Source organism: Littorina saxatilis, linkage group LG12 (assembly GCF_037325665.1).
Source record: "Littorina saxatilis isolate snail1 linkage group LG12, US_GU_Lsax_2.0, whole genome shotgun sequence".
Taxonomy (NCBI): Eukaryota; Metazoa; Mollusca; class Gastropoda; order Littorinimorpha; family Littorinidae; genus Littorina; species Littorina saxatilis.
Window position 1 is genome coordinate 19,091,286 of NC_090256.1, and position 19,461 is coordinate 19,110,746.

The 19,461-nt window shown below is 41.5% G+C and overlaps 1 protein-coding gene across 2 annotated transcripts in view; it reads left to right on the top strand.

The window, feature by feature from the left end:
* The window catches only part of LOC138981427 (uncharacterized), a 96,449-nt gene that overhangs the window by 54,533 nt on the left and 22,455 nt on the right, over window positions 1-19,461 (top strand). For both annotated transcript variants that reach the window (XM_070354341.1, XM_070354340.1), the window contains 10 exons: window positions 281-467; window positions 754-874; window positions 1,381-1,526; window positions 1,740-1,830; window positions 2,364-2,488; window positions 3,377-3,524; window positions 9,238-9,401; window positions 9,726-10,055; window positions 11,048-11,374; window positions 12,004-12,306. In XM_070354341.1, the coding sequence (XP_070210442.1) occupies window positions 281-467; window positions 754-874; window positions 1,381-1,526; window positions 1,740-1,830; window positions 2,364-2,488; window positions 3,377-3,524; window positions 9,238-9,401; window positions 9,726-10,055; window positions 11,048-11,374; window positions 12,004-12,306 (1,942 nt within the window). The remainder of the gene's footprint in view (window positions 1-280; window positions 468-753; window positions 875-1,380; window positions 1,527-1,739; window positions 1,831-2,363; window positions 2,489-3,376; window positions 3,525-9,237; window positions 9,402-9,725; window positions 10,056-11,047; window positions 11,375-12,003; window positions 12,307-19,461) is intronic.

Genomic DNA, 19,461 nt, shown 5'->3' on the forward strand with positions numbered 1-19,461 from the left:
TGCGCTAAGACAGTCATATCTTATGTTGATAAATTCTGTGTATGCTGTATGTTATGTTGTGTTTATGTGTTATATAAAAGAATTTTTTTTTAAATTAAATAAAATTAAAAAATTTCACCTTGTCGGCTTAAAAAGTGAATTATTAAGAAGAAAATACACAACCGACAATCAACAATGACAGTTGAAGATTTTTGTCTGGATGGGGCTTCTTGGAAGATGCCACAACAAAAAAATGATCACCAATCAGATTGGATTCTAATATTTCCTTTCCTTCTTATAGGGGGACTCCGGGGGCCCGCTGTTCTGCCTGATGACCAGTAAGGAGGGGGAGGGGCAGGGGGAGCACTACACGCAGTTCGGTGTGGTGTCGTGGGGTGATGACTGCGGCAAACCCGGCAAGCCTGGCTTCTACACGTACCTTCCTACCTTCCGTTCTTGGATCTACAACACTGCCCTGCCTAAACTGAGTCAGGGATTTTTCGTTTTTCAAAGCTTTTTTTTAATTTTTTTTTTATCTTGAGTAGCTATTTGTTGAAGCGTGAGAGGAAGACTGGTGTGGGTTTGTGGGTGGGGAACTGGGTTGTGGTGGTGGTGGTTGTGGTGGTAGTGCCTAGTGGAAGTGATGGGTCGGGGGAATATTGCGCGTGTGTGTGTGTGTGTGTGTGTGGGTGTGTGTGTGTGTGTGTGTGTGTGTGTGTGTGTGATCACGATGATGATGATGATGATGATGATGATGATGATGATGATGCGCAGAGGGGTACAGCACAACTCAAACTGTTGATCCAAAGTGTCGTGGCTTCAGTCCCCTGAGTGACTACAGCTTGTACACCTGTAGAACAGTGTTAAATCAGCTCAAGAACGACGCGCGGTGCCAGTAAGTAACATATAATATTACTTAGTTTCTCAAGCATTTGAACTTAAATTGTAAGAATGTTCTGAAACTGACCTCCGGAGTTTAACTCAACGTTGAATGACTTTGGTAAGCGTTAACGCATGTAATAGCCTCCCAAAAACATCAGTCCAAATCTTGACATATAAAACGAGCACCCTTTGTTACAACTTGGTCAACATAAATGGAGAGCAAACTGCCTGACTGTAGCTTTCAGACAACTGAATTTGTTTTTTATTGAATTAATGTTGTTGTTAATTGGTTGATTTTGTTGTTGTTGTTGTTGTTGTTGTTGTTGTTGTTGTTGTTGTTGTTAATAGTTGTCCGTCAATATTAGTTTGGAACATTAATACTCGTAATATGGTTTGAGCAGTTTTTCTGCACAGTATCTGGTTAACAAATAAACACAAATGAGATTATATTCAGACACCATTGCAAGAAGCATACACGCAACAAGACATGATTCTACCGAATACTTGTACATGCTTCAGAAACCTGAGGGAAGCGGTGGACTGTGCTCAGAAAGCTCTTGCCAAAAGCGTATATGGAATCAACTGCCGAGTGGAGGATGTCTACAGAACCATTGTCGGCTCGTCTGATATGCATATTACTGGTCAAAAGCTTGAACATTGTGAAGGTCAGTGGCTGGCCGCCGCACAGGTTGTGCCTTATAAGAGTGGTGTAGTATATCAGTGCAAGATTTTGAGTGTGTGTGTGTGTGTATGTGTGCGTGCGTGCGTGCATGCGTGTGTTCTAGTGTGTGTGTGTTTGTGTGTGTGTGTGGATGAGTGGGTGTGTGTGTGTGACCTTTGCAAAAGCATCTCAAGAGTCATTTTGGTAATATCCACAGCGTTGAAATTCTCTCTGACCGCTGGAATTTGCAAGAACCTGACCGCTGTCTCTGCTGCTGTGAACGAATGCAACGACAGCCTGAACTGCGTGTAAGTTCAACGTTATATATTGTATCTTACTTTAAGTTTATGTTGGGTCGGACAAAAATTAATATTCCAATTTTGTTGACAGTGTTGCCTTTATTCGAGAATTGACCATTATTCTCGTAAAAATACCAGTCTTTTTTCATCTCTTATTTTGCACATCAAAATGCAGCACGCAGTCAATGAAAATAAGCAACACTTTGACCAGATTAATCTACTGTGTGCGTCAGAGTTAATGTGCATCAGAGATAAAGTTGAAGATGTCATAATACAGCAGTAAAGCTCTGATTTTTTCAGCCTGCAAAAAGGTTTCGTCCTTTGTTTTTTTCTCTCGATAATTGTGACAAAGAAATACATGATATTTTCCATAGGAAATGCAATCAAAACTATATTGACATTTTACTGCAAAAAGTGCCCGTCCTTTGTTTTCTTGATCATTGTGACAGAGAAATGAATTATTATATATCTTCCAAAGAAAATACAATTAAAGCTATATTGACATTTTACCAACGCTTCTAACTGCACACGTCGATCACCAGGACTACCCTGGAGGCTTCCCTGTGTGTTCATCGGCAGCTGGATCCTGATTGGCTCCATTGCTCCAGGCAGGACATCCAGAACGTCATCCTCAACAATTTCAACTCTTCCCTCAACATCTGTCTAAGTAAATAAGCCTCTTTTTCTCTATATACCATTGTTGATTTGCAGATCGTGTCTACACTGGTACAGTGCTACCTCCGTTCCATGCCAGACTGACTCTTCTAACTAAACTGCAGGCGGTATTGCAAAATGCCATGTAAAACCGCAAACTTCCATTTCCTGACTTAGCATCTGAGTCAGACGTGTCACGAACGATGCATTATTCCGTTTCCTTTTTTGTGTTCAAGAAAATCGTCCCCCCCCCTCCTCTTGAAATGAACCTTGTGTATATTTAATGTCTATACATACAATTCCGTTCGTAGAGTAACATCCTTGGTCATTACAAATTTGCCTCCCGCATCTGTCAAAGTACACAACCCTCTTGTTCTCTATATACAATTCAGTTCGTAGAGCGACATGCTTTATCATTTCAAATTCTACATTAGCAACTGTCACAGTACACAACCCTCTTTTTCAGTGTCATGTGGTAGAACGAAAACCTTGATCATTTCAAAATATCCATCCGCATTTTTCAAAGTACACACCTTTCTTTTTCTCCATGTACAATTAATTCTGTTGTAGTAAGACATGCTTGATCATTTCAAATTCTCCACCGGCATCTGTCTAAGTAAAGAACTTTCTTTTTCACTATATACAGACATGCGAGTTGAACAAATCGAAAGCTGCAGCAGAACCCGCTTATTGTGAAAACCATTATAAGAATCGAAGACAGGCTCCGCATAAGTCTTTCTTATTGTTGTCTATATATATAATTATATAAGTCTCCTACTTTGCCTTCTTTCTAATACACGAATGCTGAATGGAACCTTGCGCTCTTCTCTCATGAGATTACAAAAAGCGCATTCCACTATTAAACTTAATTAAATGAAATTTCTGGTTTTCGTTTCACTAGATAACACTGCACGAGTGACGGAAGATGGTCGACAGTTCATGTTTCTGAACAACGACTGGCTGGCGGTCTGTGCAGACAACTGGGGTCACAATGAGGCCAAGGTCACCTGCAACCAGCGAGGTTTCAAAAACGGCTCTGCTTCTCTCATGTAGGTGCATATAAGTGTGTGTTTTTTCGTAAATTTTGTGTGTGTGTGTGTGTATTAATACAAGTACTCATGAGTAGTAAAACAAAACAAAAACACAACAGCATACTTCTACGAAAACCGGTGGTCAAACCCCTCCTCAGTGAGGGGCCATGTGGCATCAATCTAGTCCACGCCTCTCGGAGTTATCAACAAGTAATAGGGGCAACCGTGAATGTTTATTCTGAAGACGGAATTGGAATGTCGTCCGTCCTTTTTTTACCTTTAGTCAAGTTTTGACTAATGTTTTAACATAGAGGGGGGAATCGAGACGAGGGTCGTGGTGTATGTGTGTGTGTGTGTGTCTGTCTGTCTGTGTGTGTGTGTAGAGCGATTCAGACTAAACTACTGGACCGATCTTTACGAAACTTGACATGAGAGTTCCTGGGAATGATATCCCCGGACGTTTTTTTTATTTTTTCGATAAATGTCTTTGATGACGTCATATCCGGCATTTTGTAAAAGTTGAGGCGGCACTGTCACACCCTCATTTTTCAATAAAATTGATTGAAATTTTGGCCAAGCAATCTTCGACGAAGGCCGGACTTTGGTATTGCATTTCAGCCTGGAATGGAGGCTTAAAATTTAATTAATGACTTTGGTCATTAAAAATCTGAAAATTGTAATTAAAATTATTGTTTTATAAAACGATCCAAAAATACGTTTATCGTATTCTTCATCATTTTCTGATTCCAAACACATATAATTATGTTATATTCGGATTAAAAACAAGCTCTGAAAATTAAAAATATAAAAATTATGATTAAAATTAAATTTCCGAAATCGATTTAAAAACAATTTCATCTTATTCCTTGTCCGTTCCTGATTCCAAAAACATATAGATATGATATGTTTGGATTAAAAACACGTTCAGAGAGTTAAAAAGAATAGAGATATAGAAAAGCGGGCTATCCTCCTCAGCGCAACCGCTACCGCGCTTTTCTGTATTGTTAATTTCACTGCCTTTGCCACGAGCGGTGAACAGACAATGCTACGAGTGTTCGGTCTTGCGGAAAAAATGCAATGCGTTCAGTTTCATTCTGTGAGTTCGACTGAGCTTGACTAAATGTTGTATTTTCGCCTTACGCGACTTGTTCCTTCCTTCGTCTCGCCTGGCTCCAATTGTTTTTTGCAAATGCATGCGCAAAAAGGAGAGATGTATTTTTTCTCTTAGTTTGTTTAAACGTGTTTGTGTGTGTGTGTTTATGTGTGCGTGCGTACGTACATGTGTGTGCATGTGTGTGTGTGTGTATGTGTGTGTGTCTGTGTGTGTGTGTGTGTGTGTTTACTGGAAATCGTTGATTGAATATATGATTAACACTTTCGGTGGTTATCTTTAAGCATTTACAGAAATTGGGAAATAACACGTCAATATAAGTATTGCGCTAGGTAAAGCTCGCACTACGGAAAACACACATGAGTGCGAAGTGTGTTTGTGAGTCGCTGAGTACCAAATATAGTATGCAAGCCAGATAGGCCTACCGTGCATCCCCCCCAGGGGTTGGCAAGACTGGTCTAGAAATGATCCCTAGAGTATCCTGAACACGAAACAAAAACTTTAACAGCAAAAAGTTGGGATGCTTAGGAGTTACAGCCCTTGACGTAAGGGTACCCTCTTGTGCGCTTACTGCGGCCGTTCGAAGTTTACTGTGAATCAGCTGCTGTAAATGAACAAGAAATCATGTTCTTTTGATCCCAATTTTTTTAATTTAGTTGTCAGTGAACCTGGTAGAACCTTGAGTAATCTCTGTTATTGGTCAACAGTTTGGCATCAGTAGTGCCTGTGTCACGATACGAGATTACCCCCGAAATGAGTTTACCCTCCGAAGTTCCACTTTGTACAAAAGTAGCAGATATTCTGTATAATTTCGACTGTTAAACAGTATAAATCGGCTCTAAACGACATTGTGGTAGCTGTAAAGACATCGCAGTACAATAGTGCGTCTCCATTGATTAAAAATTAACAAAATATTACTGCCCAGGTCGGCCATTGCTTGCAACATGTGCCGCCATTGCTCGTCTTCGCTAAAATTCCAATTTCAAGGGCTTTGTGGACTATTGTAACCTGTGTTGTATCCACAGGTACGACAATGTCGTTCATAGACAATTTATACCGTATAACAGTCGAAATTATTCAGAATATCTGCTATTTTTGTACAAAGTGGAACTTCTGAGGGCAAACTAGTTACGGGGGTGCTGGATGACAAAGGCACGAGTGACTTCTTCAGAGACTATGAACAGTATAGAGAAGATGTCAGGCAAGGAAAACACGGGAAAACTCCCCAGTTCTGGATGTCCTATATGGACCACATCTGGCATGTACTGTCTCTCTTGTATGCTGTGAAAGCGAATGACTTTGAGTTGTATGCCCAGTGCTTATTGGCGATGCCTGATCTTTTCTTCAGCTTTGGGGGACAAAACTATGCAAGGTACCTCACCTTCTTTGGACTCTTCATCGCCAACATTGAGCTCTCACACCCAGGTTCCACCGAGCTGCTAAAGCAAGGGGCATTCAGCGTGGCAAGGTCTTTCATTCCTGGCAACAGATGTGCCGTTGACAAAACGATGGAGGAGACGTTTATGCGCAATGCGAAGAGCAAAGGAGGAGCAGCCGCAGCTGGTGCAGGTCTCACTGGAATTGCTTCAAACTATCCAGCCTACCAAAAGTGGGTGAGGACAACCCACCAAAGAACAAAGTACATGCAAGTGACTATGGACATGGCTGGAATGACAAAGGATAGTGAACTGGACACTCAACACCGTGACCTTCGTCCAACAGAAGTCACCAGGAGTGAAAAGAGTGTGGCACGAACACTTGCTGCAGTAGAAAGCTTCACCAACCCGTTTGAGGTTCATGACAAAGAGAAACTGATCATGCCGTCATCAGGTGCCACAGTACCTGCTGAAATCGAGAAGGATGTCCTACGTGCAGAAGCAGCAGGCAGAAGCGAGAAGGAGAAGTTCATCACTGAGAGACTAGAAACCGGAGAACATTTCTTCGAGCCAGTGAAACGTCTCAAGCTGAAAGTCATGGCAGACACGTCAAAAAGAGTCACACTCAAGTCAACTCAAAACAAATTGACTGAATATAAGCACCAAGGAAGCTTAAGTGTGGCCTTCCAACTTCTCGTGAAGTCTCAGGAAGGCGATCTGAACATGGATCTGAAAGAGCTCATGACCTATCAGCTGACTCCAGTCCCTTACAGCCTTGGGACAGCAGACAGTTATTTGGCTAAGACTGACAAGAGCGCTGCTTTTCACTATCTGACGAAGACTGTGGAAGACGCTGCCCCCCCCCCCCCCCCCCTGTTGATGAGACTCTAATGATCATCGATGGCAATGCAACATTTCACGCAATGCAACAAGTTCCTCCCAACTTTCGCCAGATCTGCCAGAAGCTCTACGACATGGTACCACCAGAAACTGACTTTGTATTCAGCACCGATATGTACCAAGACTGTTCTGTGAAATCCATGGAGCGAAAGAGAAGAGGGTCTGGTGACAAGATCATCCTGAAAGGGGATAGCACAAAGCGACCAGCAGACTGGAAGGCATTTCTGGCTAATGAAGATAACAAAGTGCAGTTCATTAAACTGCTACTGGATGTCTGGAGCAAGGATTCCTTTGCTGAAAAGCACAAGGAGAGAAACGTCGTTCTCGTCTGTGAAGGGCAAGCATTCAAGCTCTCATCAGCTGATGGAAGAAAGACTGAAAAACAAGAACTTCATTCCTTGTCGTCTACCCAAGAAGAAACAGACTCGCGTGTCATCCTCAACTCCAAGTATGGACAAGATCAAGGGTACAAGTACATTCGTGTCAAGAGTCCTGACACAGATGTATTTTTCATCCTCCTGAACTTTGCCCCTCAGCTAGACGGTGTTACAATCCTGTTTGACACGGGCAAAGGCAACAAGAAGCGACTGATTGACATCAGTGACCTAGCCAGAGGACTTACACAGCCTTTCTGCACTGCACTGTTGTCTCTCCATGCTTTCACAGGCTGTGATTCAACCAGCGCCTTCAAGGGCAAAGGCAAAGTGAAGGCTGTGAAGGTTCTGCAGCAGAAGCCAGCATTTGTGAAGACGCTCGCTCAGCTTGGCAACACGTGGGACATGCAGGATGAAATAATTGATGACTTGGAGTCCTTCACATGCTGTATCTATGGCAGGTCACGATTCAGCAAGGTTAATGAGCTGAGTCATCACTTGCTGAAAGAGAAGTGTGGCGAAGAGGTGGTAAATGCCAGTCAGAATGTCGACTTGGCTACTTTGCCACCTTCTCGACGCAGTCTGAAGCAACATATTCGCCGCTGCAACTATCAAGTGGCCATCTGGAAGCGAGGTGACCAGCCTGTGCCAGACATTCCTAACCCCACAGAAGGTCATGGCTGGGTGATGAACAATGGCATTTTAGAGCCACTCTGGACAGAAGAGGAAGAAGAGCTGACCTTACCCCAGACTGTCATTGACGATCTCCTCAATGATGTCCCTGACTCAGATGCGGAAGAAGAGGAAGACGACACAGAGTGCTTCTTGCAGAATGGCCTGGATGACTCCAGCTCAGAAGACTCTGATTAAAATTAGAAACACTGAACAATACTTCATGTGATTGCTTGTTCATTTACAGCAGCTGTTTCACAGTAAAATTTGAACGGCCGCAGTAAGTGCACGAGGGGGCACCCTTACATCAAGGGCTGTAACTCCTATGCATCCCAACTTTTTGCTGTTTAAGTTTTTGTTTCGTGTTCAGAACACTCTAAGGAACATATTTAGGCAAGTCCCGTCAACCCCTGGAGGGGTGCATGGTAGATTTCTTGTTCATTTACAGCAGTTGATTCACAGTAAACTTCGAACGGCCGCAGTAAGCGCACAAGAGGGTACCCTTACGTCAAGGGCTGTAACTCCTAAGCATCCCAACTTTTTGCTGTTAAAGTTTTTGTTTCGTGTTCAGGATACTCTAGGGATCATTTCTAGACCAGTCTTGCCAACCCCTGGGGGGGGGGGGTGCACGGTAGGTATACTTGGCTTGTGGACTAATAGAAATACAGCCGTGAACCGCGAGGCAGAAAAAAGAAAGGGGAACAACACACTCGGCAAAAAGCAAGTACATGTACTAACATTGGGGCGGCGAAGAGTAAACACAAGCCCTTCACCCCCACCACTGCGAACCCTCACCTCCTTCCATCTTTCGAATGTCTCTTGACTGAGCAACCAGTTTCGGTAAATTCTTTATCAAATTTTCGTCAGACAGTCGCTGACTTCATCATGATGGTAAGGATCGTATACTCATAAGTAGTCTCAGAGTAATGCCTTATTTTCCTATACTCCTTCGTCCGGTTTTTCGTCCGTCCGGTTTGTAGTCCTTTCAACAACAATAATACAATAAGTGATCTATGCATCAGTCAGTCAAAGAATTATTAAATAAGATACTGATAGAAACAAAGTAAATCGAGTTAAGTATTTTACTTTTTCTCTTTCGGTATCACCGTCAAAATGTCTAGATTTAACTGGTTGGCGTAAAAACTGATAAGTGAGCCGGGTTTTTGGCAGTTCTTTTGTAAAATAGAGAACAAACTCGTGTTAATGGTACACCTTATAAGCATATTCGAAAATAATTCACACCCGTTGAGGCTTTGAATGTTCCTCACATATCCAACCAGATGATACCTTCATTGCAGACCTTGGAGCGAAGAAAAAATGTTCGTGTCAGGCAGCAAGCATGCGGTTGGCTGGATGCAGATCACGTGCTCTGGAGCTGAGGCCTCATTGGATGCGTGTCAACTTGACCTACATGCGTCTTGTTCCGAGTCCTACTTCGCTACTGCCGTCTGTTATAACTCAAGTAAATTGATGTCATCTTGGCTTACATATGACCACACATACTTTTAACTTATTATTAGAACTTAGTGTTAGTTTATCCACCATGTAATCGGTGCAAATTTAAAGTATATGCAATAACATTAAACGACGACTGTGTTTTTTGGAACACGTGTTCTGCATTTACATTATCTTATTAATCGAACACAATCACATCGTTTTCTTTTCAACATACATTGCTTTCTCAGAAGAAAAAAAACCCACAGCGTACCTACTTTACAAGTCATTTTCGCACTGAAAAAATTGATAATCACGACGTCATGTTCGCCCCCTTTCGTTCCGTTTTCAGCGTATGCCTTCGAACTTGAACCTGCTGATCCCGACGGCCACTACGGCTACGTTCGACTGTCGCGTGACGAAGGTCAAGGTCGTGTGTGCGTCCCTGACCTCACAGAACGAACCGCTGACGTCTTGTGTCGGGAAGCCGGGTATGTGGCAGGCATGACCTTCACCCGACCGCTTCCACCCTCAGCGGGCGGCCCTGTGTGGAGTGGGGACGTAGACTGTGGAGACAGAGCAGTGGACATCAATGGATGTGACAGAAAGGTCGAGTGGACGTTCTTGCAACAAACACCGGACACGTGCAACCCGGCTGCAGTCTTCTGCTTTGCGTCAAAAGGTAGGGAGCTTTTAGTTTTTCCTCCGTCGCTTCGCGCTATGTAGACATACATCGCTATGACTCATTTACTTAGCGAATGACTGGATGACACTTTGACTGACTGATAGGTTAACAGACTGACTGAGAGGTTGACAGACTAACTGAGAGGTTAACAGACTAACTGAGAGGTTAACAAACTGACTGAGAGGTTGACAGACTAACTGACAGGTTAACAGACTGACTGAGATATTAACAAACTGACTGAGAGGTTAACATACTGACTGAGAGATTAACAGACTGACTGAGAGGTTAAAGGCATATGTACGCGCTCCCGTGTTTACAAAGTGTAGTTTGCCCATAATCGATGTCAAACGCACCATAAGACCATGTAATGACGATATGTCGCCATGCGCGGACCATATACATGCATTACAGCTTGTTTTAGAGTCTCAAAAACTTTGGATGTAAACAAAGACGCGGAGTTATTTCCCTTGCGTCAACGCTACCTCTGTTGGCAAATCTATAAATAGGACGATCCAGATCAAAATGAAAATTAACATATCTCAACATTGAAGGGGTCCTAGACCACAATATTTTGCAGGGAACTTAATTTAGCATGTCTCCAGCTGTTGGTAAAGCAATTAGCGTGTATAGTCATCGAGTACATATGGCTTTAACAGACTAGCTGAGAGATTAACAGACTAACTGAGAGGTTGACAGACTAACTGAGAGGTTAACAGACTAACTGAGAGGTTAACAGACTAACTGAGAGGTTGACAGACTAACTGGAAGGTTGACAGACTAACTGAGAGGTTAACAGACTAACTGAGAGGTTAACAGACTGACTGAGAGATTGACAGAGTAACGGAATGATTGGTTGATTCATTGATTGATTATTCTGTTCGAAGTTTGTGTAAGTCATGAGCTTATTGTCTATTGGTTGACTTACGGACCGATTGCTTGATTGATTGAATCATTATAGATATATTGAATTATATAATGATTTATTCCAGTCCGATTTCACAACGGGCTACTGAACAATACGGGGATAGTGCAGATGTATCGACCAACAACAGATGGTCATGACGTCACTTTGGAAACCGTCTCCCGTGACGCCTTCACCAACACCTCTGCTGACGTCGTATGTCGTCAGAACGGATTCCCGCTCGGAGGTCACGTGGTACCTTTTAACCCTTTCCACCGTCCAGAAACGGAGTACGTCAACCTTGCTTGCCCTACGCAGGAGAGTTCGTTGGATAGTTGTCGAGTAACTGATGTAGGTTCTACATTCTACCCGGCGCCGGCCGTTGTCAAGTGTCATGTGCAACACGAAGAAACAGGTGCGTGTGTCTGTCTGTCTGTAACATTTGAAATGCAATGAAAACACAATGTAATTAGTAACTACACTCTTAACCAGTTGTTTCTACTAGCAAAAGTAGAACACGTTTTCACGTGGAATGATATAGTGTTCACACGTGGTTATAAGAAGTGTCTTCACATTGGAACCCTTCTAGTTTAGAGTGTAAAAGGCGTATTACATCTCAGAATTTTAAAGAATGTTTGTGTCATTCTGGGGTCGGTTGCCCTATGAAGATACATTCCTTGTTGTGCGAACCATCTTGTAAATCACTATTGATCCATTCAGCCTTCGACAAGCTGTAAGAACATCCACTGACTTGAGCACATATCAACGTTTACAGCCTGGCTGCCTTCTGTAAAGAGTGGGTATTTTTCAATGACTTTATTTCGAACTTAATACCCCTGTCGTTCTGCAAGGTAAAGTCGAGCATGCCCATGCGGCCACCTCACGAAAGCGACCACCTGCCGACAACGACGATTCCGAAGTATCACAAACGAGTTTTTCTTCTATATAACTCACGTTTCCATAGCGACCAACTGTCGCAAACGACCACTTTTGCTATGTCCCTTGGGCAGTCGTTACAGACAGGTTCGACTGTATCTGTTTCAGAGCCAGAACTTAGCGTGAAGCTGTGGTCAGACCACGAAGTCCTGGTCTACACGGGCGGTCAGTGGGGGACCATCTGCGCTGACCACTGGTCCAACGACGAGGCTAACGCCGTCTGCCGACAACTGGGTTATCTCCATGGTCTCAGGAACACTAGCGCGGGAGGCAGAGTCTTTCCGCACGTGCTGCACGACATGCGGTGCGAGGTCAACGTGACCTCCCTGCAGCAGTGCACCTCACAAGCTGTGCGGTCCGATGTGTGTCAGAACAGGCGGTCCGCTGCGGTCGATTGCACTAACTCCTCAAGTAAGATGCAATTTGTTGTCGTTGTTGTTGTAACCTTTTGATATCACTTGTTAGACCGGCACGGTTGGCCTAGTGGTAAGGCGTCCGCCCCGTGATCGGGAGGTCGTGGGTTCGAACCCCGGCCGGGTCATACCTAAGACTTTAAAATTGGCAATCTAGCAGTGGCTGCTCCGCCTGGCGTCTGGCATTATGGGGTTAGTGCTAGGACTGGTTGGTCCGGTGTCAGAATAATGTGACTGGGTGAGACATGAAGCCTGTGCTGCGACGACGGTGTTGCATATCAGCTCGGAAGGTTAAAGTTGTTTATTTCATCAATAAAGTTTTTATTAAATTCGAATTTTCACTTACAGACTCAAAAATGATTGCATTGATTTGCTCATCATTTCTTGAATCCAAAAATAAATAAATATGTTATGTTTACTCTAAACACGTGCTCAGAAGTAAAGAAAATCGGTAAGTGCAAATTTCATCTTATGTTGCACGTTGGCATGCTTCGCCGAGACCAGCTCGGCCCGTTTCGGTTTACTAGTTTCGGCTAACCAGGTTTTAGTAGTCTCGACGGGTTTTTGGGTGTCGACCTTTTAGTTTCAGGCGTCGGCTGCTTACATGTTTTGATATCGCTTGACGCGACATGTTATTATTTTTTTGTTTTTACATATTTTAGTCAAGTTTTGACTAAATGTTTTAACATAGACGGGAAATCGAGACGAGGGTGGTGGTGTATTGTGTGTGTGTGTGTGTGTGTGTGTGTGTGTGTGTGTGTGTGTGTGTGTGTGTGTGTGTGTGTGTGTGTGTGTATGTGTGTGTGTGTGTGTGTGTGTGTAGAGCAATTCAGAGAAAATTACTAAACTTATTTTTTTAATTTTATTTTTATCTATGTCTTTGAAAGTTGAGGCAGCACTGTCACGCCCTTATTTTTCAATCAAATTGATTGACATTTTGGTCAAGCATTCTTCGACAAAGACCGGACTATGGTATTGAATTTCAGCTCGGCACCGTAACAATTAGTTTGCTCGTTAAATTTGTCATTAAAATCACATTTTCACAAACAGATTTAAAAATGATTGCATCGTATTCCTTATTTTCTCCTGAATCTTCTATATCTATATACGGCTTGTGTCTGTCTGTCTGTCTGTCTGTGTGTGTGTTCGCCATGCACGGCCAAAGTTCTCGATGGATCTGCTTCAAATTTGGTGGGTATATTCAGGTAGACCCCGGACACAACCTGGTCGATGAGAATTTTTAATACGTGCTCTCAGCGCGCAGCGCTGAACCGATTTTGGTTTTTCTGTACATCCACTACATGGGGCGGGGATATAGCTAAGTTGGTAGCGCGCTGGATTTGTATTCAGTTGGCCGCTGTCAGCGCGAGTTCGATCCCAGGTTCGGCGGAAATTTATTTCACAGAGTCAACTTTGTGTGCAGACTCTCTTCGGTGTCCGAACCACCCCCCCCCCCGTGTATACTACATTGGGTGTGCACGTTAAAGATCCCACGATTGACAAAAGGGTCTTTCCTGGCAAAATTGCTTAGGCACAGTTAATAATTGTCTACCATACCCGTGTGACTTGGAATAAGGCCGTGAAAGGTAAATTTATATGCGCCGACATGGCTGCAATCTACTGGCCGTATAAAATTTCATCTCACACGGCATCACTGCAGAGCGCCTAGAACTGTACCCACGGAATATGCGCGATATAAGCTTCATTGATTGATTGATCCATTCCCAGTAACTCTTCCTTATCTTCTCCAGTGTTTTGCGCGTTTATCGCCCTTCCTTCGTGTGGCGTCAATCCATATTCCCGTTACTATTTTTAGAAGGTCACTGTCCACAACGCTCAATCCATATTCCCGTTACTATTTTTAGAATGTCACTGTCCACAACGCTTTCATCCCGGCGAAGCCGGGTATTACTCTTCCTTATCTTCTCAAGTGTTTTGCGCGTTTATCTCCCTTCCTTCGTGTGGCGTCAATCGCGTACGGTGCGCCACCCGGCTTTACTTCTTCCCGGCGAAGCGGGTATTCATCTAGTTCAAAAATATATACTCTAAAAATGTGCTCAGAATTACAGAAAAAAAGGTTAAGTAAGTACTGCGTGAGCACGCTACGCGGAGACGAGCGTGACCCATCTCGGTCTTTGAGTTAGTCGAGACTATCTAAATATAATCTTGGCGATGACTGTTTTTGTGTGTACATCTGTTACTTTGATGCCGACAGCTTGACTAAATGTTTTTATATCGCTTCACGCGACATGTTTTTTATTTGTCATCAGTAACCGTTGTTGTTGTTGTAGTTGTTGTTGTTAGTATCCGTTGTTGGTTTTTTTTTGTTTGTTTTTTTTTCTTTTTTTTTCTTTTTCGACCTCAGTTGCATGCAAGGCTGCTTCAACCCATCTTTTTTGCCTCTTTCGTCTTTTTTTTTAATCTTTTTTTTTTCTTTTTTTTTCTTTCTTTTTGGGCGGTGAGCATATCCTTCTTCATTGGTCTTTTTTTTTTTTTTTAATGAAGTTTTAATTTTGTTTTCTTTTACATTACAATTTAACTAATGTCTGCGTGTATGTGCGTGTGTGTGTGTGTGTGTGTGTGTGTGTGTGTGTGTGTGTGTGTGTGTGTGTGTGTGTGTGTGTGTGTGTGCGTGTGTGTGTGTGTGTGTTGTTGTTGCTGTTCCCATAATTCTGTTATATAATACATTTTCAGCGGGACAATACATAACAAGTTAATTAATCCAACGCTCGATAGACAAAGGCGAGAATTTACAAATTACCAATTACAGTACCAGTTTTCAGCACAGCATCATACAGCGCATATATAAATAACTTTACATTAACAGCACAATACTACTAGTTATCTATATTCTTATACACAGTTCAATTTTACTAGAAATTTCGAACTCGAGCTTGGTTCTGAAATAAGATCTTCATGTTAGTTTTTGGATTTCCGTACTTAAACTGGCTTATGCACATTTTCGATATCAATATAAGGTGATTAATTATGAAGGTTTTCTCTCTGGGGATATCACGTGTGAAATACCCAAAAAGAGCCTCTTCGCAGCTTAACTTTATATTTTTGCCTGTACATTTAAATATGTACCCTTGACATTCCTGCCATATGGGTTGCACTGCTCTACACTGCCAAAAAAAGTGCTCGATGAAGTCGGTTTCGTTACAATACTGACAAAGATTTGTTTGACGAATTCCCATCTTATGTAGCAAAATATTGTTGGGATATATATTGTGTAAAATTTTCCAATGCAATAGACGAAGACGGGTTTCTGTCGAGCATTCGTTAGCTAATTTCCAGTGTTTATCTTCTAATGTAATATTTAATTTGTTCGACCAAAATCCAGCTGAGCTTGGCTCCTTTATCTCATAATTTAACATCTTTAGGCGAATTTGGCGTGGAGATAATTGTATAAATGGCATATGATCAGAACGGGCCTGACCCGTATCACGCAATAATAGAGCTTTAATGGCAGTTTGTATTGCATTATATTCAAATAGGCGAGACTGTTTATATCCAGTTAGTTCACATATTTCCTCAAAAGAGCACATGTCGTTATCGTTAAAAACATCTTTAACAACGCATATTTTAGCCTTTATCCAGTCATTCATGTATAGCGTTTGCTTCCTGTACCTTATATTTGTATTATTCCATAAGGTTTGATTGCGTACACTTATCTGCTGTTCATTACTGCTTATTTCTTTGATCTTGTGTTTATTGTTTAGCCAGGTGATAAAAGCTTGTTTCCAGAAATATTGCTTTATGGCACCTAGTCCTTTAAAATTTTCTGCACTCACATTTGAGCGCAGACAGCATAAGCGTTCGCCCAGATTTAAAAAGGATGCCAATGGAATCTGTTGCCACTTTGCGTTACTTCCGTCCAGCAGCCTCATAATCCATGAAATTAGAAATGATGTTTGTACATCTTTGACATTAATCATTTTCAGACCTCCAAGATTTGTCTCTGGGCACATTACTTTTCTATTAACTTTTTCATAAGCTCTTTTGTTTGAATATTTTTTCTTCCAGATAAATCGGAATAGAGATGAATTTAGCTTATTGAGGAAGTTTTCTGTGGCACATAGAGATTGCAGTGCGTAAGTAAACTGTGACAACATTAATGTTTTGACTATACAAATTTTCCCCATTATACTTAGGTTTCTTTTCGACCATGTTGCTATTAATGAATTTACTTTATGTAGTTTAGGTTCCCAGTTTTCTTCTATGTTGGAGGCTGGGACAGAGTTGTTGAAATGAATACCTAAGATTTTGATTTGTTTTTTCCAAATAATATTACATGGTCGGTCAGCAGAAAATTTATTTATACCAAGCCACATTGCTTCTGTCTTTTGATCATTCATTGCTAACCCTGAAAATTTTGAAAACTGAGTTATTAGATTAATACGTTTCTTAGGTCTTTCTCATCTTGTAGGAAGAAACTAATGTCGTCAGCATACATAAGTAGTTTAAGAATTTCACCATGTCTATCAGAATTCCTTGGCAGTTTAATCCCTTTAACATCTTGATCTGCACGGATTTTGATTGCTAACACTTCGAGGGCCAGAACAAAGGCTAATGGTGAAAATGGACATCCTTGTCTTATTCCAGCATCACATGGGAATGGACTCGATATCCATCCCATGTAATTAATACTACTCTCTGTATTTTTTGTTAAAGTATCGACCCACCTAATAAAATGTTCACCAAATCCGAACTTTTGGAACGCCCAGAGCATATATTCTTTAGATATCGTGTCAAAAGCAGCTCTGTAGTCTAGCGCCATTAAAATACCTGGTTGATTACTGTTATTCATATATTCAATGACGTCATCAATCATTCTAATAACAGTGCTGGAATTTCTTTTTTTTAAAAACCCAACTTGATCTTCACTTATTAGGTAATTGACGACTTGATTTAATCTGTTTGCAAGGCATTTCGCTAATAGTTTATAGTCGGTGTTCGTTACAGATATAGGACGCCAGTTATTTAGGTGCTCTCGTTTCAACCCCTTTCCTTTATGTATCAGTGTGATTGCTGCTCGCTTCTGGGATACAGATAGTTCCCCTTTTTCAAAGGCTGACCAAAAAGAGGATAATAGCATTTTGTTTATATTACTCCAAAAGAACTTTATGAAATTGGTTGTTATTCCATCCAATCCTGGAGCAGAATTACTTTGCATTCCCTTAAGTGCAATAAGGAGTTCTTTTTCTGTAATTTCTTGATAAATACTGCCCTTTTGCTCCTCTGATAGTTTTGGGATGTCAGTGTTTTTTAAAAATTCGTCCCCAAGAAAGTTATTAAAATTGGTGTTTTTAGTGTATCTGTTAGTAAAGAAGCGGGTTTGTTCCTTTAATATTTCAGACTGACTTGTAATAAATTCATTCTCTGTTATTTCTATTCTATCTAGTATCTTATTTTTTGCGTGAGCTTTCTCTAAGTTTAGGAAATAACGCGTGTTTTTCTCACCCTCCTCAATGAATTTTATCCTAGATCTAATTTGTGCCCCTTTAGCTTCTTGTATTGTAAATAGTTCTAGCTCCTGCTTGATGTGCTCTCGCTTAGTCACCAGTCTGGCGTTACTGGGGTCCAGAGCCAGAAGTCTGTCCGTTTCATTTAACTGCTGTTGTAAAAGGGTGTGTTTGTTTATACTGAGAGTTTTCTTTTCTCTAGAATACGATATACACATCTCTCTTATTTTTATTTTACATATATCCCATCTTATTTGTGCATCTTCATTACTTGATTCTTCTTCATATTTTTTAAGAAATATATTGATGTTGTCAACTAATGCTTTATCGTGCAGTAGGCTATCATTAAACTTCCAGTATGATGGACCACGCAACACGTTCGTTACTTTGTAGGTCAAGATGACCTGTCGGTGATCTGAATGAGCCACTGACTGTATAATACAATCGCTGGCGTGGTCGACCACTCCACTAGAGGCTAAAATGTAATCAAGTCTTCTTGCTATAAAAGGGTTCTTGCGACTCCACGTAAATTCTTTGCAATCTGGGTTAAAGAGTCTCCACATATCATCCAGCTGACAGTCACTCAAAAAACGTTTAAAATTGTCTATAGCTTTCTGTGCATGATCATCACCACAAATTACATCAAGTGAATTTGACAGAACACAATTGAAATCTCCACATACAATAACGTCATCTGTTTCAATCGTTTCAATGTGGGTACTTAATTTTTTCAGAAAAGGTTCTTTCTCATTCACTATTGTTGGGGAATACACATTGATTACATACAGTTTCTTATCATCTATCTGAATTTCTACACCTAACATTCGGTCTGTTTTAAACACACATTTTACATCATGTTGAAAGTTCTTATTCACTAAAACTAGCTGACCCATACTGTGGTTGGAGACAGTGGAATAAAACATCTTCCCTTCCCATTCTTTTTCCCATAGTTCCTTAACGTCGTCAGTAATATAAGACTCTTGTACGCATATTATATCTGTTTTTTCTTTCTTTTTGTTATTGAAAAACGTTTTTCTTTTTATCGCATTTCTCAATCCGTGTATGTTAACAGAACATATTTTGATAGTATCCATATTAATTCATATTAATCAATCAAAAGTTACATATATGGTAAAATCGGTGTGAGTACTCGTATATTCAGGTAGACCCCGGACACAACCTGGTCGATGAGAATTTTTAATACGTGCTCTCAGCGCGCAGCGCTGAACCGATTTTGGTTTTTCTGTACATCCACTACATGGGGCGGGGATATAGCTCAGTTGGTAGCGCGCTGGATTTGTATTCAGTTGGCCGCTGTCAGCGCGAGTTCGATCCCAGGTTCGGCGGAAATTTATTTCACAGAGTCAACTTTGTGTGCAGACTCTCTTCGGTGTCCGAACCACCCCCCGTGTATACTACATTGGGTGTGCACGTTAAAGATCCCACGATTGACAAAAGGGTCTTTCCTGGCAAAATTGCTTAGGCACAGTTAATAATTGTCTACCATACCCGTGTGACTTGGAATAAGGCCGTGAAAGGTAAATTTATATGCGCCGACATGGCTGCAATCTACTGGCCGTATAAAATTTCATCTCACACGGCATCACTGCAGAGCGCCTAGAACTGTACCCACGGAATATGCGCGATATAAGCTTCATTGATTGATTGATCCATTCCCAGTAACTCTT